Raw genomic sequence first — 17,728 nt, 5'->3', positions numbered from 1 at the left:
CTACTGGGTAACAACTTTGAGCCTGCCAGTTGACCTACTCGATCCAGTATCACTTTCCTAGAGTTTTCACTGTACTTGGCTCCTGTATTCCAGTACATACCGCATGCCCAGCACTACAGATAATGATTAGTTGGGAAAACTTTATTCTGATGGTGCATTTGAGTTTGCGTTGTCAAATGTGAACCGACCTCCAGCAGAGTTGCAGAACACCCCTGATCTGTGTGGAACAGGTATGTCTGAGGTTGTGGTTTTCTGCTTCACTGAGAATCAGAGAAAGCACAAATTAAGCTGGGTGACGGTGCTTTTAAGCTGTGGTTTTCATTTATTTTTGGGGACTATGAGGTGACAAAATGAGAAAAAACAACACAAAGCTGGTTTGTTTTCATGTTTTATTGAACAGTGCTCCACCTGCTAGTTCTGCACCAGTCCTGTGTATGAGCCCTGGGCCGCAGTGCTGCCCCATTAGGCTGCACAAACCAGCGTCAGGCTCCTGCCAGGAAGGCTGAGCCGAAGGCAGATGAGCATTTCTGTGCATCAGGCTGTCTTCTGATGAGCTGGCTGTGGGGCTGCTCTTTGAGGAGAGGAGTTGTCTTCAGGAATGCTTCCTACTCTTCACTGAAACAGCTTCTTTCAGATCTGCCTATGCCGCTGTTGCGAGGTAAGCTAGCTGTGAACACACCAGGTTTGGTCCTCATGGCAGCACTGTGCCCTTTGGAAAATAGTAGGACAGCTTGTGCAGCTCCCACTTTGTGCTGCTGACTTGGAGACTGTGCTGCCCTGAAGCTGCCTTGCTCTTGGCCTCAACCACTCATCAGCTTTCTCCTGAAAAACCAAACCTGTGCCCACACTTGTGCGGGCTGAGGAACTGCCCTCAAACTGCACGAAGTAGTATAGGGGAGTCAGTAACCTCTACTGTACTCAGTATTGAGCCCATGGTTGGAGCTTAGAAAAATATGCAATGGTTTAATGGGGGGGAACATGATGGGTAGCATCAACAAACTGCTCCAAAGCTAATTTGCCCCTTGCAAGTTTTTGGTGTGCTGTCAAGTCAAAGCTGTTGAACCTAGAGCAGGTTTTCCAGTTGGGTAGATGTAGTGCATGTCAAACTACAAGGAGCAATAACAAGTGCCTGGAATTATCGAGGTTCAGGAAAGCTTATAAAACAAAAGCCTGTACATATCCTGTAGCCAGGTAACAGGTTGAACACTGAGAGAACTCAGTGAGATACATTTCTGTTTTTATGCTGCTGCTGCCAATCAGCTCTAATATCCATATATGTTTTTAAATATGAGATTGCAAAATGAATTTTCAAAGCTAAATAGGAGTGCCCACACCAGTATGCAACCTAGCTTACTATTAAATTACAATTTTCCATGACATGACCAATAGACTTTGCAAGATTCAGCTTAAGATGACAAAAAAGCACAAAAGCGAGTGGATTATTTGTCTGGTACTGGAAAAGATGCACAAAAGAGCTAATGCATAATAACCTTCACCTATAAAGCAGACCAGGTGTAAATTCAGACCAAGGCTGAACAAGACCCTGTCAGTTCCAGCTGCTCTACTTGTAATCTGACATCAAAAAAAGGAGAGATCCCACAGTGCATCACATTGACTTCTTGTGGAGCAGCCCAGCTCCTGAACTACCTACTCCCTGCATGGGCGGAAAGAGAAAGCTTCAAAGCACATTGAAGGGCAGTAGTCTCAGTGTTTTATCTTTTGTTTTCCAAGGCCAACTCCCTGTAACTGTTTGGCAGCACCGAAACAAACAAATTAAACAGGCAAAGTTACATTCAATACAAAACTTTCTCCCAGGAAATGGGATACAGAGAATAGCAAAACTTTATAGCACACAAAATACTGTACATATTTCCCTTCTCCCAGCTGCAGCCCTGTGCTTTCAGGAGACACCAGCAAAACCTGCACCTTGTTATTTAAACTGAAACAATGCAACAAAACAACTAGAAATATTAGAGAACTCGGCGTGCTCTAGGAGGATGGATTTACGTTTAGTTAGGTAAACAACGATGAGTTCAGAAGGAGGAGAAAGCAGCTCTGAACTGCTTTTCCAAGTGCAGAAAGATTTAGGCTAGGAACTGCCTAGCTTAGGTTCACAGTTCAAATGCAGGGAACTTGGCCTTGGTTGGCACCAGCAGGTCAGCAAGAAAGTAAATTGTTCCAGCCATCCCTGAGAATGAGAAAAAATAAAGTGCTTCAGAGAGATTCCATCTGGGCGTCCAAGTTATCAATTGTTCAAGGAGAGAATTCATCATAAAGACAGAAGGCAGGAAAATGTATTCAGAAGGAGCTACATCATTTCCAAGGTCTGAGCCTACACTTCCCAACCAGCTCAGGTTCTTCAATGTGGAGAGCATTCTGAAATTAGTCACGTGTTGGAAAAGCATCTGGGAAGGTATGGCCAATTTCCCCACTTCCAGCCCCCTTCCTTCTGCTTCACCTGTCTATGGGCTTAAGAATCTGAATATCTTTGCAAAACTTGAGATCCTGTTGTGATGTCTGGCTCTCGCTCCTTGGTGCGCCCCAAAGCTAGGGAGGTTTATATTAGCTGAGGAACCAATTCTTTCAGCCATACCTGCTAATGGCAGATTTTGGGGGAAGTCAATGAACACTGCAAAAGTGACCCTGCTTCCTCTTCATTCATCTTTGAAATGGAATTGGAAAGCCTCTGCTGGATTTTAATCCTTAAAAACGCAAAGAGACTGGAGAGCCAGGCTGCAAATTGCCTGAAGGCAGACTTTGGCCCGTACCCACTAAAGTCATTCCCTTAATATGTGTGCAGAATCTGTGCTGGAGGCCCAAGAGGACAAGATGCTCCAAGAGAAGCTGCTGGCCTGTTACAGGAACACTGCTTCTGGGAAAGGGTAAAAACAGCAAACACTATGTCCCTCCCATTCTTTATGCTGAGTTTTGCCAAGAGTTCAGCGGAACATTTTCCTCAGTGCTGAACTGACTCATATCCAGGAACAGAACGCATGCTGAGGAATGGAGGTTTACCTTCAAAGAGAGAGAACGGTGTGTCTGGAGTCCGACAGCCATGCTGACCGTAGCTTAAACACCACTCTGCAAACTATGGAAAAAAAGCAATAGCGTTCAGATGTCATTCGAGATGCATCGTGAGATAATTACCATCTTCAACCTCACATTATCCCTTTGCAGAGCAAGAGTGCAAAATATTCCTTCTATGTGGGCTGTCATGCAGCAACTACCCTGCTCAGTGACTGTGCTGGTGGAGCTGGTTAGAACCAGCTCCCTCTTTACCACACTAGAAATCCGGTTTCAAGGGAAGAAGCTGCACTGTAAAAAGGCAGAAGTAAACAATCCTCTCTCTCCTCTCGCACAGGTTCTCACCTTACAGGCCCGGTACAGGTATTTCATGTTCTGAGTGAGGTTGTACAGTGCTAGGAAAGCATAGGCATTGCCAGCAGTCCCGTGGCAGAGCCCATAGCCTTTCTTCAATAACCCGTACTGCCAGATCACTTCTGCACATTGCAGGGCATCATTTAGGTACTGCTGTTCCCCAAACACCTGGAGAGACAAGAAACATTCCCCTACGATGAAGTAATTTCCTTACACAGAGCGCATCCCTGTGTGAGGGGGGAGGCCTGCGTTAATTAGCTCCATTAGCACATTTAGGGATCCCCAAAGGATATCTGCAAGATTTCTTGTACCTTGTAGGCCTGGAGAAGCATGTAGATAACGCCTGGTGCCCCGTGGCACCAGTGGACAAGTAGGTCTCTGGTGTCATCGATGCAGGGAGGGTAATTGCCTGATGGGAATTTGAGCTGGCAGACGTAGTCCACACTGGGTTTGACTGTGTTGTGCAGCTTTACTTGGCTCACTCCGAGGCCAGGCTAAGAGACACAAAGTGTTAATAACAGGAGAGTTACCATTGTGTCTCTCCCTAATGGATCCAAAGTCTGACTGAAAGAAACAAAGCTAATTCTGTTCTTGCTCCTTGTAAATGAAGTTATTTCTTTGGCCCAGTCTTTCACAACCCAAATACCTGATTGTCCTCAGGTTGCTCTGTCAGCAGCAACTCATTTCCCGTCATACTCTTGCATCCCCAAAAACAAAAGCTTCCCCAAGTGTGTCACACAGCCCTCTAAGCAAGAGAAGTAGTCTTTTCCTGAGACTATGTAGATGTGGTTTCAAGTACCCAGCTTTGGAGTAATAAGTTAAACTGCTGTTAGGGATGAATTCCAGGAATGATTCCTAGCACCCAGAGCACAGCAGCTGTCAGCTGCTCTTCCTGCCCAACGGCCTGTGATGCTGCATTTTTGTGGATGTTTCTGGGTAACTGCAAGGGGGTAATTTCACCACTGACCTCAGATGGAAGCAAGGAAGGGGTTTCAGCTTCCTCTCCAAATGACGCTGCCCCACAGGGGATCTGCACTGGTCAGACCTCCTGCAGCAGACTGCACTGAGACTTTAATCTAGGGATCACGCTGTTCTCAAGATGGTGTTAACTTGAAAATTAAGAATCAATACTTCTGCTGTAAAACCACTGGAGACCATAAGTCCAACATCCTCCTCTCTGCATTCCCATCGTCTGCTTCTCCCACAGGTTTTTGTGTGTTATGCTTGGCTGGTCCAGGCTCCTTGTGTTTCATACAGCAGAGAAGCATGAAGCCTACATAGTGTTTTATGGGAGACGGACTTCCTGAAGGGAAGCCAAGCACTTGAAACCTGGCAGTCTTCCACCTGCTGTGAGAAGCCTAATATCAAACAAAAATTCATACTTCTATAAGCCTTACTATATTCAAATCATTTGGTGGGCACTCTGACTGCTTTGAAAAAGCACTGTTGTTTATTGCTGTCATTACGAAGCTTAAACGTTGCAGTTTTATGCAAAAAATGACCCACATGGGAATTTTCACCCTGATTTCATAGCTAGGGCAGGGAAGATTCCCAGAACAGCAATGAGTTGTGAGAAACTGTGAGAAGGAGCACGTCAAAGTAAAGAGACACCCAGACTCTTGCCTTGCTCTGCCTACTTGAGGTGCTACAGAACTCAGCTGCTTAATAGAAGTAGTCCCACTGCTCTAACACTGAGAAGCTCTGATTTTGGGAGACATTTCCAACTTTCCTACTACACCAATGATCTCTTTCAGCACGCTTTTCTTACAGCAATTTTCACACTGTAATGATCTGAGACTGCTCCAAGCAACTGCCTCCTAAAAATACATAAATCAGAGAAACCCAAAGATGTCAACGAATGGCAATACTTTATAAGCAATTAAAAGATAGGGAAGCTTAGATCCTGCTGATCCACCAGCCTTCATTACATGAAACTGCTTGTATAATGTAGATTCTCTAGATGTTCATGGAGATGGAACATCCAAACTCATAGACTTGGAGAAAAACATCAGAAGTGGAAATATGTGATCAAAAAGGAGAGAGACTCAGACAAGAGGTTTTGCCTGGCTTGATGTCACCATGAAGCTATTCAGATGCTCCTTCTCATTCAAAGAAATGATAAACAAGTGCTGTCAGCCCCTCCCCTCTAGGTGCCTCTTACCTGCATGAGATAGTAATAAATCCCAGCCAAGCCATGGGCTGCCCCTACATAGTACTCCTGGTACCACTCATACATCAGTGGGCTCTTGGTTGCAAAGTTCCTCCTTTTGGCCAGGCTCTCTCCTGAGGCTCCAACTGCTTCACAGACCTGTGGAAGAGAAGAGATGTGGGTGAGGAAAGTCCTATAATCTTACGTCCAGCACAGCAGATAACCTGAAATAGAAAAAGCTGTTGTTAATCCCCCATGTAAGGTGGGGAGTGTGGCTGGAGGGGTGAAAGAGATGCCAATTCAGTGCTGTCTGGGCATCTATATGGATTTCAGGGATGGGGTGAGAGGGACGTGTAGCACTTTCTCTTCCAAAGAGGATGAACAGCAAGGAAACCACAGTGTGGATTCTCATCTGTTGCCATAGTTTTCTACATCTAGCACTGATTTATATCTGCTTAAAGGTGACTGGAATGGGAAGAGACAGCTAATAAATCATCAAGTGGCTAATTCAGCCTCCACTGTTGAGAAGCCACAGTACCTGCTGAATGTGACTTTGAGGGATCTTTTCCTCTCCAAAGTGCTTGTTCACAAACAGCAGTGCATACAGATAGCCCATGCGCCCATACAGCAGCTCATCTGGCACTCGTGGATCAACCTTGTGTAGGTGGAGCAGACTACAAAGAAAAAAACATACAAGGGATATCAGAGGACAGAGGACAGTCAAAGCCATGTAAACAAGCAGTAAGACTGGAGTTCTAAAACAGCGTTTATTCCATAGTGCTGCCTTACACCCTACGAGATACCACGAAAGTTCCTGTCTCAGCTTTCTTGTTACACAAGGTACAAAATCCCTCCTTCCCCTTTGCTTTTTCCTTGGCTTATTGCTTTACTTTGTCCAGTGTTTCACACTGTAGCCATACGATGTGCATATACTATCTCAGAGCACTAGCTCTGGGAAAGCTACTTGTGGGGAAGTCTGGGCTACAGGAGACAATCAGCATTACTTTCCTGTGAGGCCACAGGAAGTGCAGACCTTTGCCAAAAATGGCTGCTTTCAAATGCAAGTATCTGCCTAATTTAGCTGCTCAAGGAATGCTAGAAAGTCCAGCCGGTGCTGTGAGGGTGTGGAAAAACCTCAACCTATATTCTAACAAGTCCTGATAGCAAAGCTCATTTCATTCCATGCCTACAAGGTATGCAGAGCAATGCTGTCAGTAAAAGAGGTGCTTGCATGAGATAGAAATCTGGGTAAGAGCTGTGGAGTGAGTTATGCAATAGTGAGGACAGTGTGTGCAGCATGAACACTATGGGCTGTCTGTGGGGCAGTTCCACAGTGACAGCTGCTTGGTTGGCACCAGCCTTTAGCCCATGAGTGCATGGCAAAAGCTCTGCTGGATTCAGAAACGTTCTGTGCCATTTTTCCTGACTATTTCCATGTTGTGATATTCCTGTTGTTCTAATGGGGACTGAGTGCTGTGCACACTGGCACTTTACAGTTCAGTTCACTCTCAATGCAAGTTTCCTGTTTTGCCTCTCCCCACAGCACCACCAAGGCTGGATGTCCTTCCATGAGCAGCAGGCAGAGATGTGAGTGGCTCTGTCTTTATTTTTCCATTCCTCTCTGACAAAACACTCTGAAAAAGGCCATCACTTTTAAAACTCTGGCATCAGCAGCTTCAAGGCTGTATCCTCAGCTGCTTCCTGCTGTGGCTGTAACAGGGAAAGGGCTAAAATGAGATCGGTGTGTGCAGGGCTTCCCTGCCACATCAGTGTGAGGAACAGAAGAGGTGCTTTGGCAGCCCTTGCTGCTAGGCAGAGTTATGTGTTGTGAAGAAAAGCAACCAAACGTCCAGTGTACCCTCAGAGCAGAGAGAGGGCGCTGGGCTCAGACTCCTGTGGTAGGAGTTTCCCTTGGCACTGGACTCAAAGTAAGCAGAGAGATTAAAGGAGAAAGGAGGGAGAAATGTCTCAAGGAGATGGCCTGACCTCATCTTGTCTTGCACTGCTTCTAGGGGAGGCTTCTCACGGATTAAACCCATGAGACAGATTCTGCATCCGAGACTGGGAGTAAGTGGAGTCCTGGCAAACCCATCTGGCAGGGATCCTGCTCCCAGCTGTGTGGCCTGAAGAAAAAATCCTGCCTCCTCGAGTTTCCTGTCCCCATGTTGAAGAAAAGCAGATGAAGAGGAGGGTTTCCAAGGAGGAGCTTGACAGTTCAGCAGACAGGCTCTGCTTAGCAGCAGGTTGGTAGGAACAGATGCTGTCTGTTGAGGATGTCAGGGAAATGTCAGGTGCAATAGCAAGAATGGATGGGTGGATAAACAGTTCCACCCTTGCTGGAGGTTTTCAACAACATGGATGTAAAACCTTCTCTTAGTGGGGAAATCTGGAATAGTTGGAGCTACTGTTCTTGCTCCCTATGCGTTACTGTTTCTGCCTCTAGCTGCCTTCCTAGTTATGGTTATCAAGGGACTTTCTGTTGTTTTAGATATGTGTGGCAGGACTGCACAGCATACGTACAGTAGGAGATGCTTGGTATGTTGCCAGGATGTGTTTCTCAGATGCGAGGGTGTAAACTGAGGGCCTGAAAGAGTCACTGCTCACAAACCAGCCTGTTGTCCCAGCTGCCAAAGAATCACTATTTTTTAGACCAAGGGAAGGTGAGGCAGCACAGAGCAAGATGGGATTTGTGTATACCCTGACTCTTTTCTCTCTAGTTGGAACAGAAGTGCATTTTCTATACACTTGCACCGCATAACTTAGCAATTCTTCTGTAAGCAAAAAGCATATTCAAAGCTCACTTAAGAGTCTGGATCAAGGGAGCTGTTTCTCAAAGAGAAATACTCCCTTTGTAAAGGGAGCATGCTCAGGCTAACTGCTCTGGGAATTGGTAGCACAGTAAGGACAGCTTAACTGTTTCTTCCAGAAAGACCCATTTTTCTTTCAGATGTATGAAGAAACCCATTTCCAAGGCTCTGCCCTTATTATGCCATTAGATGGCAGTGCAGGATTAATCACACGTTTCCACTCTGCCACAGAGCTGTAGGGAGAACAGGGGGGATGCATGAGGGGGAGATCTACAGCAAGCAGATATTAATTAGGGATTTTCTACAACCTGGGGCTTGTGTACTGACTGAACTGGCTGCTAATGTTTGACAGGTTAGTTCCCTTGTTAGTAACAAATACATTCACTATAGTGAGATTCACCGCTTCAACAGTTATCAAGCAAAACTCAAACCACAGATTATTTCAAGCATTCAAAAAGGGAATTCTGTCTTCAGGCTGACCACATCTGTGTAAATGAAAAGCTGCTCTAGTTAAAGGAATAGGAACTGCGTCTCCAAATCACACGGGCACCTCAGATACCCGTCTATGGCATTTTAATCAGTGTTTTAAGGGCATTGGTGTCATACTGAAGTGCCTGTGTTTTTGTCTTGCTGGTGTGCTGACCACTGAAAATAGCAATTCTATGCAGGGCTCTTTCTCATTTTGTCAGTATCCCTTGAGCAAGAAAAGCTTCCAACTGCAGTCTCCCTCTATCCATAGCTGTTTTTCCTTCCTCTGCCATATGCTGATCTGATTGTTAATACTCCTTGTACATCCTCTTTTTTCTTAAGTATCCAACAAAAATACATTTGAAAACAGTTGAGGGAAGGCAGGAAATAGAAATAAATGAATCATAACCAGCTGCATTTGGCACTTGAAAAGAATGCTTCAATCTTAGGTTTAAGTCAAAGTCAACTAACAAATAGAGAGTGGAAGCGAGTGACACATTTCTTCTTGTCATCAGAATGGATGTCAAGCTGAATCTAAGGGTTCTAAAAAAAATCCCAAACCTCACCTTAATTTTTTTGTGAATATATTTATTTGGGCATTATTTTTCTCTTATCTGAGTTATATCTAAAGTGGCAATACCAACTAAGGAATACCCTTTGCTCCCCTGCTTGCAGCCACACATTTGTCCTTAAGCTAGATGCTTTTTCAGGGCACAAGTTAGCTTGTCTTGTTAAGTTTCTGAATTCTTTGAGACTGTGGCAAAACCTATTGGGGCACAGAGGAAAGGGCCTGGTACAAACCCGGGTCAGTTCTACAGCAAGTGCAGAAAGAACAGAAAGGCATAACCATGCATTTTACCGAGTGATGCAGTCTTCTGACTGCTTGTGGTTCTGCAGTTTGTGGTAGATGACCGCAGCCACTGCCAGGGGCCCAGCATCTCCACACAGGAAAGTGATGGATCGTCTTGTCAGACAGCTCAGGCTCTTCTTCACATACTCATGGGCCATGTGGAGGTATGCTGGGTCTCCATACACATCATGCAGGTGCAAATACAGCACAGCAATGCCTGCAAAAGGAATGCAAGTTTTGTAACCAGCAGGATTTACTTTTTATGTCTTCTTCCCACTACACAGCTTGGTTGCTTTTACACATTGAAAAGCCTGGCCCTCAGCCTCATCTAGGTCATGAGCCTTGCAGACCTCTTCTTAGGTATGTGCACAACATAATGCCCAGCAGCACCATCCATAGCTTCTACTGATTTCTGACCCCTTTCTATCTCACGCTGCTTATGAGTGGACTGCAAGTTAACAAGTGGTAGCATCTGACCCAGGAGGGCCTGGGGCTAACAGAGCTTCTGCTAGAAAGGTTACATACCGTTCTAGTAGTTGAGAGCAAAGGATGAGACCCAGACAAACACACCTAAACCAAAAAATCATGCCTGGGACTGGTTTGTAAAACCCAGAACACCAGAAAACATCAGGCAAGACAGGACTTGTGGCAAAGCATGCAAGTTGTTACCCTGTCTCAACTGCTTTTTCTGATGCCAAGAAGTGAAGGGCTGGGTCCCTTGACTTGGATCAGATTAAAAAGTGACACCTCTTCAGCACTGGGAAACAAAACCCTTGAGAAGTCCCGCTTGGCTCTTTCTTCTCCCACTGGCTCCCACTGAGCAGATCCCAAGACCTACACAACAGACTGGTGCATCTTACAAAAGCAGGGGTGGTGGTGTAAGAAAAAGCATGCTGCAGAATTACTTTCTATAGTACTGTGGATGATTTTAAATTTAGATCTCCTTTTCATTTTGCATGGGTAATCTTGAAAGCTTCGTACTACAGACAATTCAGTTTTGCTTGTACATTAAGAGCAGATTTCCATTTCCTGCTGCAGAATAACCTTGTCCTCTCTCCAAGCAGTTCAGCGTTAGTATTTCTGAGAGAGAAGCTCAGGTGCATGATACCAACATTTGGGTTTATCGGGATGTGGACATGAAGCCCTTCTTCAAAGGGGAGCTCCTCTTCCAGCCAGCAAATCTGAAGTTACTCTTCTCCATTTCCTGAGCACCGAGGACAGCCTCTAGACTCTGAACACATCCGACGGCTGAGAACAACTTGCACTTTTGAGTTACCTGCTTTGATATACACCTCCTTGCTTTGTAAGTAACTTCTATTCCCATGGCCATCATACCACCCTAATTCTCTACATAACTACTATGCCAAGACTGCTAGGACTGAATGCTGAGAAAGTAAGTGTCCCAGCAGTGTTTTCCACTGACTTCTCTGCCTTTCATCTTGCAAAACAGTCCTTGCTCCCTTTCCTCTCAAGCCTAAGTGCTCTCCAATGGTCAGTCTTTTGGAGGAGATTCCAAAAAGCATTGACCTATACTAACCTATATTAAGGAATGGGAACGAGACCTTTGCTTTCTCCATTCATTTATCCCCCACCTCTTTATCTTTAAAAGCCAAAAGCAGTACAAACTGTCTCTAAGGACATTTTTTTTGACTCATTCTTAAAGGAATTCCCATTCCTGAGATGACCAGCAGGGCACAGCGCAGCACTGCCTTCAGCCAGTTGCTTGCTTTGTTGCTGCTTGTGAACCCAGGAGGGAAATCTAGCAGGGGAAGGCAGGACCATGCATAAAGCTGCGTGTGGAGCGATACAGAATGCAGTCGCCTGCAGGGGAAATAGACCTTCTTTCCCTGCAGTTTCTACAGACTTTATTTTTTGTTTCTCCTTGCAGCATAAGATCTTGCTGTACCTGTACATCAGACATCACTTGGTGCAGGACTGTGTTGAACATGTGTGCTATTGACAGCATATCTTTTTAATAGGGCTTTGATGACCGAAACTGCTGTCTCTAGCATGCAAGGAGCCAATGTACTGCAGTGTGAACTCCTGAGATACTTGCTAGCTGTGGGGAATCAGGAGGCAGATACCAGTTCTGTGTATCTCGCATCAAAGCCTGTTTATTTAACATCTCCATCTCTTGCAACCCTGTATAAGAAATGTTACAGATGCATAGAAATGCTTTGCATTAATTATTTCTTTTGGAGAGGTGTGGGAGGAGATTTAAATGTATGCACTGGAAATGGATGTATTTGCAGCAATGAACTAATGCCAACGGTCCTAATTTCAGCATCCATTATCTCCAACAGGGCAGAGAGAAGATAAGCTCTTGCTCAGGATCTAAAGCACTGCAAGAGGCTGAAAACAGTCTCTACCATATGACTGTTCTGCTGATCAAAAAGAAAAACCATGTCTTGGCTTCCCCACAAGTTCTGTTGGTTGCACTACCACTGCAAACGGTTCTGCTGGTGGGAGAACAACAGCAGCAAGGCAAAGCTTTCTCCTCATGATGACCAGAATGGATAAAAGTGGTGACAGCTCCACTGCAGTTCTGACAAGACCAGCAGGGATGTCCATTACACTGCTCTGAACATGCCTCCTTATCCACCAGGAGATGAGCCCCAGTGTGGTCCTTTCACCAAGGTCACCAGGTTCCCACAAGAGATTTCTGGGTCGCTGCTGATCTGGATCAGTTCCAAACCTGTCATCCACAGTAGCAAGGAAAGAGCTTGGAGATCTTACGTTGACCCAGAGAAGTAAGTCAGCCAGCACTCTCCAAGCAAGACATCCAGGAATAGAGAGAAGTGGAAACTTATCTCTGCACACTGCAAGAAAACCTGATGGTTTCTTGCAGGAAACTCAATGTTATTTTGATGAAGCATGCCATAAAAGTTACAGAGTGGGGTGGAATAGCTCTACTGCCCAGCTGCAAGGACAATAAGCATCTTTTCTGGTGCAGAGGTATGGATATTATCTCACACTCACTAATGCATTCCAAAGCCATTTCTGATGTTTCTCTTTTCTTCTGAATAGAACTGTAAGGTGATGCAAGTTCTTGTGATTATGAGGTTAGAACTATGATATTACACTGAAGTGATCAAAAGGTAATTTCCCTGTATTTCTATCCATTCATTCCTGAACTGCATTTCTCTTGCTGGATATGTCTTTGAAGACTCCTTTCAAAAGGCAGCTCAGCCCTACTCTCAGGCCAGCCAAAAGCTGGAGCCAGCTACCTGCACTCACTCGTTTCTTTCCGAGGCTCTCAAGCTGTCAAAGCATGACTAGTGCATTGCTAGAGAAAGCAATGTCTGCATGGGAAACAAATCCCAAAAGCGCTGCCAGAAGAGGTGGGCTCTCACCCTTAAATAATATTTCAGAGAGCAGACCACCCCATCATCTTGGAAGGACACAACAGGCCGCCTGGGATCAGACTCAGATGCTTCCTGGCTTTTGCAGTCAGCAAAGCGGTGGCAGTAGTGACATCAAGTCTCTTGGTTCTTTTCCACCATCTGGCTTTCTAGTCTAGGTAGCCTTTGGACCAAGGCTTCCTGGCCTCTGAGAAATACCAATGCTCAAACAACTCTTGGGCATCCTCATGCTAATCTGTTTGAAAATGGACGAGGGCATCGTACTTCTGCCAAGATTCAAACCGTTTCTGATTCAGAATTAGCTTACAGCAGTTTACTTTCCCTGAGTCAATACTCCAATAACAGGGAAACAGATTAGGACCATAAAAGCTTTTGCAGCTGTCTAGCTAAACTGATTAAAAGACAAAACGGAACACAAGAGCTGAGCCTGGTTTATACCCAGGCACATTCAAGGCTTTGCCTACAGGGCCCTGATCTCTATGGGGAACTGAATGAAATCGTAACAAGCTGATCCAAATATGTTTTGAGGACATTCAGCTGTATGCTGGATAATCTCGATCCGAGCACATTGTCTCTGCCTCTGAGCTGAAAATGAAAGTCCTTGCCTTCCTCTGCTCCAAGTTCACGTGCCAAGAAGCTGCGGCTTCTTTGGCACAAAAGCAAGCAAGGGGAGGAAAGGCTCTCAAGTGTGTTGGGAAAGAAAAAGGCACCAAAGTAAAGTGCCAGCATATGCTGTGTATTACTGGGTGTAATGTAGTATGCTCAAGTACATTGCATCTCACACAGAGTTTACGCTAGAAGAGGCACATTTCAAATCTTTCTTATTAGTGGCCACAAGAGTGCAGGTTGATTTCAGACTGCTGGGCAATGATTTACATGAGAAGATGCTCAACAAGCCTTTTCTACATAAGCAATTAAGGGAAGAAGCTGCTGTCTTGGCCCAATTAATTTGCTCTCTGGAAACCAGCACTGAATAAATTAATACAGCTAGGAGTAGAAAAGAAACGTGGGTGCCTACGATACAATGTAATATGTGCAAAGTTCACTTCTCTGGCAGTGACCCACGGGAAAACTGCTCCCAGGCTTCTTCTAATCCTATTAGCCAAAGCAAGAAGGTTGCATGCCCAATGAGAAGTGATTCCAGGGAACGGAAAAAAAGAAAAAAGGAAGAAATGAATGTTCTCCCATGCTGGAATTCAACAGTGGCATGCTTGCATTTCTTACTGACTGCTTTGGAGTACTCTCAGCGCCTGTCTACCTTACTAAAATTTTTAAGCAGCCATTTCTGACATTGCTCTCACCAGGCTGCAACATTACCTTAGCAACAACACAGTGAACACTGTTTTCCCAAGCAAACTGCTGGAATCGAGTTCCACTGCATCCAAGCGCAATCTGTGCTCAGATCATAACGTGGAAAATCGCCATTTGGGATTACAGCATCCAGGTAAAAAATACAAATAAAAAAAGCAAGAAGTCTTGCAGCAGCCACACAAGTACCTGCCTATCTCAAGATGCCTCCCTAAAGCCTGGCACAGTGCAGAAAGCAGCAGCAGAAAAGCTGACAAAGCACACAGCAGAATCCAAAGACGATGATGCAGAGAAAGGTGCATCCTCCCTGGCTCCAGGGGGAAGAAACAGGGTGGGGAAGGTAGGGCATGCTCCCAAAGAAGGAAAGACAGATTGAAAATGCAGAACAGGATAGAGACGAGCTCCTGGAAGCTTTGCACTGAGTTTGACTGAGTAAGGTTTCCATCTTTAGCTCTGTTCCCTCCAGCTGATGCTGAAGCAGAGCTGGCCCTGCCTGAGTGAAGGGGCACCGCCTGGGGAACCGTCTGTCAGTCAGCATCATAAGATAAAAATCAGCCTAAACAAAAAAGATGGACATTATTGCAGGCTCTCAGCTTACCACTGCCACTCACTGCTGCTTACAGGGAAATGGCCTACTGCGCACACCTGCCTGCTTCACAGAAGAGCAGTTTACTTGTCAGCGCTCTTCAAAGGCTCCAGTATTTGCTCCCCAGCAGGTGCATTTGAATCCTCCAGCTTTATCTGCTGCAGAGGTCAGGCACTATTAATGAAGGGAAGACCCAGTGTCATCTCTGTGGTCTTCCTTTGCGGTTTGAGTTCTGCTGCCAAAAACGTGAACTCCAGAAATAACAGCCCCTTGGCTTAACAGATCGTGCAATAGAAGTGCCGGTCACGACACACATTTACTGTGGATACAGTGAAGAAGTGCATTTGACTTGGCCTAACCTGCAGGACAGCTTCAGAGCCATCCAGCCCCATGCTGAGTAGGCGGCCCATTCGCACGGCATGCCCACGGTGCTGCCCTACCTGCCCAGCCCGTGTAAGCCGTGCAGTCCTGCGGGTCAGCAGCCTTCAGGCCCCTCTCCATCTGCTGCAGCAGTTCCCTTATTTTGTTGTTCAGACGCTGCGTGAACTCGGGAGTCAGCTGCAGAGAATGCAGAAACACCAAAATCAACAGCGGCAAACGGGAGGAGGTCTCAGTGAGCGGCTGGAGGGGCCGGCACAGCTCCTAACGCATCTAAAAAGGGCTGGCTGGAAACTAGGAGCCCAGCGGCGGGCTGAGATCGCAAGGCCACGCTGGAGAAAGACAGCCGAGCTTTAAACCACGCGGTCACCCCAGGGTGCCGGAGGAACCTCAGGGTCCACCGAACAGCCGTGACCGCGCTGCTTCCCTACTCACCCGGCCGGACGCATCGAAATACGCGGTGCCCAGAGACTTGTCATAGTCGGCGTACGGGTTGGGCAGCGCCCGCTGCGCCATCATGGTGCCGCCGCGCGCCGTCTCGCCTCGCCCCGCCCCTCAAGCCGCCGCCGGAAGGCCGCGCCGCGCCGCCCCTACGCAGCGCTCTAGGCTTCGGGCGCCATTTTGGAATCTCCTGCGGGGCTCGAGCAGCGCGTTGCTGTTGTCCCTGTGGGATTCAGAGTTCTCCTCTGGCTGGCCCTGGGGGTTTGCTTGTTAACCTGCCCACACTGAGCAGAAAAGGAAGGCAGGCAATGAATATGCGAAGGAAGCTGTTCCCAAGTTCCCTGCGCAGTACCAGTCAGCTGGGGTGTGAGGGAGGGCACAGATGCAATGCTGGTGTGCTTATAGCAACTAAAAAAGGTCGTGCTGGATTCCCTGGGGAAAATAAAAAGGGTGAGCAAGTTATTCAGAGCACATCTAGGGGCTAGTTTTGTGCAGAAGCAACCTGAAAGTAAACATAAAATGTCTAGAAACCAGCCTCCAGCAGGTCTTGGGTTTGCAGACCAGAGGTTGTTCTAGAAAGTTCTCTATGAGTGAGGAAAGAATGGTGTGGAGTACAGTACTGCTCCTTATACTGCACTTTAGTCCTGCTTGCTGGCACGCTGGTAGGTTGGTTGTATGCATCCTGTGGTTATACATTTAAAACTTGTGTTTCACAGTGTATAGGAAATGGTTAATCACAGCCTGAACCTCTGATTAAGCAGCTGAGGCAAGTGTTGGGTCAGCTGTGGGAGCACAGGTGAATGCAATTCAGCTGTGCTCCCAGAAGGGGTGGAACCTGATTCCACCTCTCCTAGTCTTCATTTAAGGGCTGACCACCACTAAGGTAGCATCTCTTGGAGTTTGCTGCTTCGTGGAGTTTGAGTGATCAGTCTCAGCATTTTCCAGCTAGTTTGAAGGCCTCAGAATTGGTGAGTTTTCCCTATAGATAACCTATAGTTTTTCCTATATAGTTTTTTCCTACTGATAACCTTTGACTATCTTTTATACCACCATTCTTGTAATATTTTCTACTATACACATGGTTCTCCATGATGTTAGCTTCAGGATGCCTGATTGCTTGCACCTTCCCTCATTTCCATGAGGGTATAAATTTTTGCCAGTGCTTCAGCCACTTATAGCAGGCAGAAACACCTACCAGAGAGGAATGGCTCCTCCTGCACTGTCCTTTGGTTTCACTAGGCATCCTTTAGCTCTGTAACCTCCCCTACCGCAGCTCTCCAGTTAACGGGTGTTAAAAAGATTTGCTTTCTGAAGGCAAAGCAAGTTTTATATCTTGGCTCTATGCTGACAAAATTTCTTGTTTTTAAAGGGCATTTGGAAAGAGAAGCGTCTCTTTTATTGGATTCTGTTTTCCCAATATGCTGTAAGCATGATTGTATTTTGCATTGATTATTTTCTTTTAGCAGCTTCTGTGGGGAGATCAAAGTATCAGTCACAGAAGCTGAACTAAGTTGGTCAATTTTATTGATAGTGTATGTGGAGCAAACCTCACCTATTATCCTGCCTGCTTTTACTGAGGTGAGGTGTTAAGGCAGGTGCTCAGCAAAGCCGTCTTGATCATGCACACACCTGCATTGTCTTTGAGCAGTGATTATCATCCAGAAAAGAGACCTTCTGCATAAATGTGAGCTTTTTATGCTCGGTTGTTACAAGGAGGGGAAAGGGAACAGAAGTGAGAGTCCTGTTAGGTATGTTGGTGGCTCACTTGCTTCTGAAATACTGTGTTTACATTTCATCTCCGACAATGTGGCCAAACTAGGAGAAGTGCAAGTGAGAGAACTAATCATATTAGAAATAAGCTGTGTCTTATATACAAGAAATAAGCGTGTCTTATGTACAAGCACTAAGTAGTCTGAGTAGGGCTGTTCAGACTAGACAAGAGACATTGAAAGAGGTTTCTGGTAGATGCTTGTCAGGTCTTTGGATGTTGTCACGGGCTTA

General features: G+C 45.9%; 1 protein-coding gene across 1 annotated transcript; it reads right to left on the bottom strand.

Annotated features, from left to right (window-relative positions):
* Window positions 1-372: 372 nt before the first annotated feature.
* Window positions 373-15,870, bottom strand: LANCL1 (LanC like glutathione S-transferase 1). Its single transcript, XM_072341948.1, has 9 exons — window positions 15,722-15,870; window positions 15,349-15,466; window positions 9,662-9,869; window positions 6,066-6,201; window positions 5,540-5,686; window positions 3,690-3,872; window positions 3,370-3,546; window positions 3,016-3,088; window positions 373-2,188 (listed from the first exon to the last, which is right to left on the bottom strand). The coding sequence occupies exons 1-9, from the start codon at window positions 15,803-15,805 to the stop codon at window positions 2,112-2,114; spliced, it is 1,203 nt and encodes a 400-aa protein (XP_072198049.1). The 5' UTR covers window positions 15,806-15,870; the 3' UTR covers window positions 373-2,111.
* Window positions 15,871-17,728: the final 1,858 nt, after the last annotated feature.

Source organism: Excalfactoria chinensis, chromosome 7 (assembly GCF_039878825.1).
Source record: "Excalfactoria chinensis isolate bCotChi1 chromosome 7, bCotChi1.hap2, whole genome shotgun sequence".
In the NCBI taxonomy this organism is placed as follows: domain Eukaryota; kingdom Metazoa; phylum Chordata; class Aves; order Galliformes; family Phasianidae; genus Excalfactoria; species Excalfactoria chinensis.
This window is presented reverse-complemented; position numbering and strand designations above follow the sequence as displayed.

Coding starts and splice junctions, on each gene's coding strand:
- LANCL1 (XM_072341948.1), bottom strand. CDS start 15,805: ATGATGGCGCAGCGGGCGCTGCCCAACCCGTACGCCGACTATGACAAG. Junction 3,089..3,369: donor ACCTGTACCGGGCCTGTAAG/GTGAGAACCTGT, acceptor TTTTTTCCATAG/TTTGCAGAGTGGTGTTTAAG. Junction 2,189..3,015: donor ACCGTTCTCTCTCTTTGAAG/GTAAACCTCCAT, acceptor TCTCATTCTCAG/GGATGGCTGGAACAATTTAC.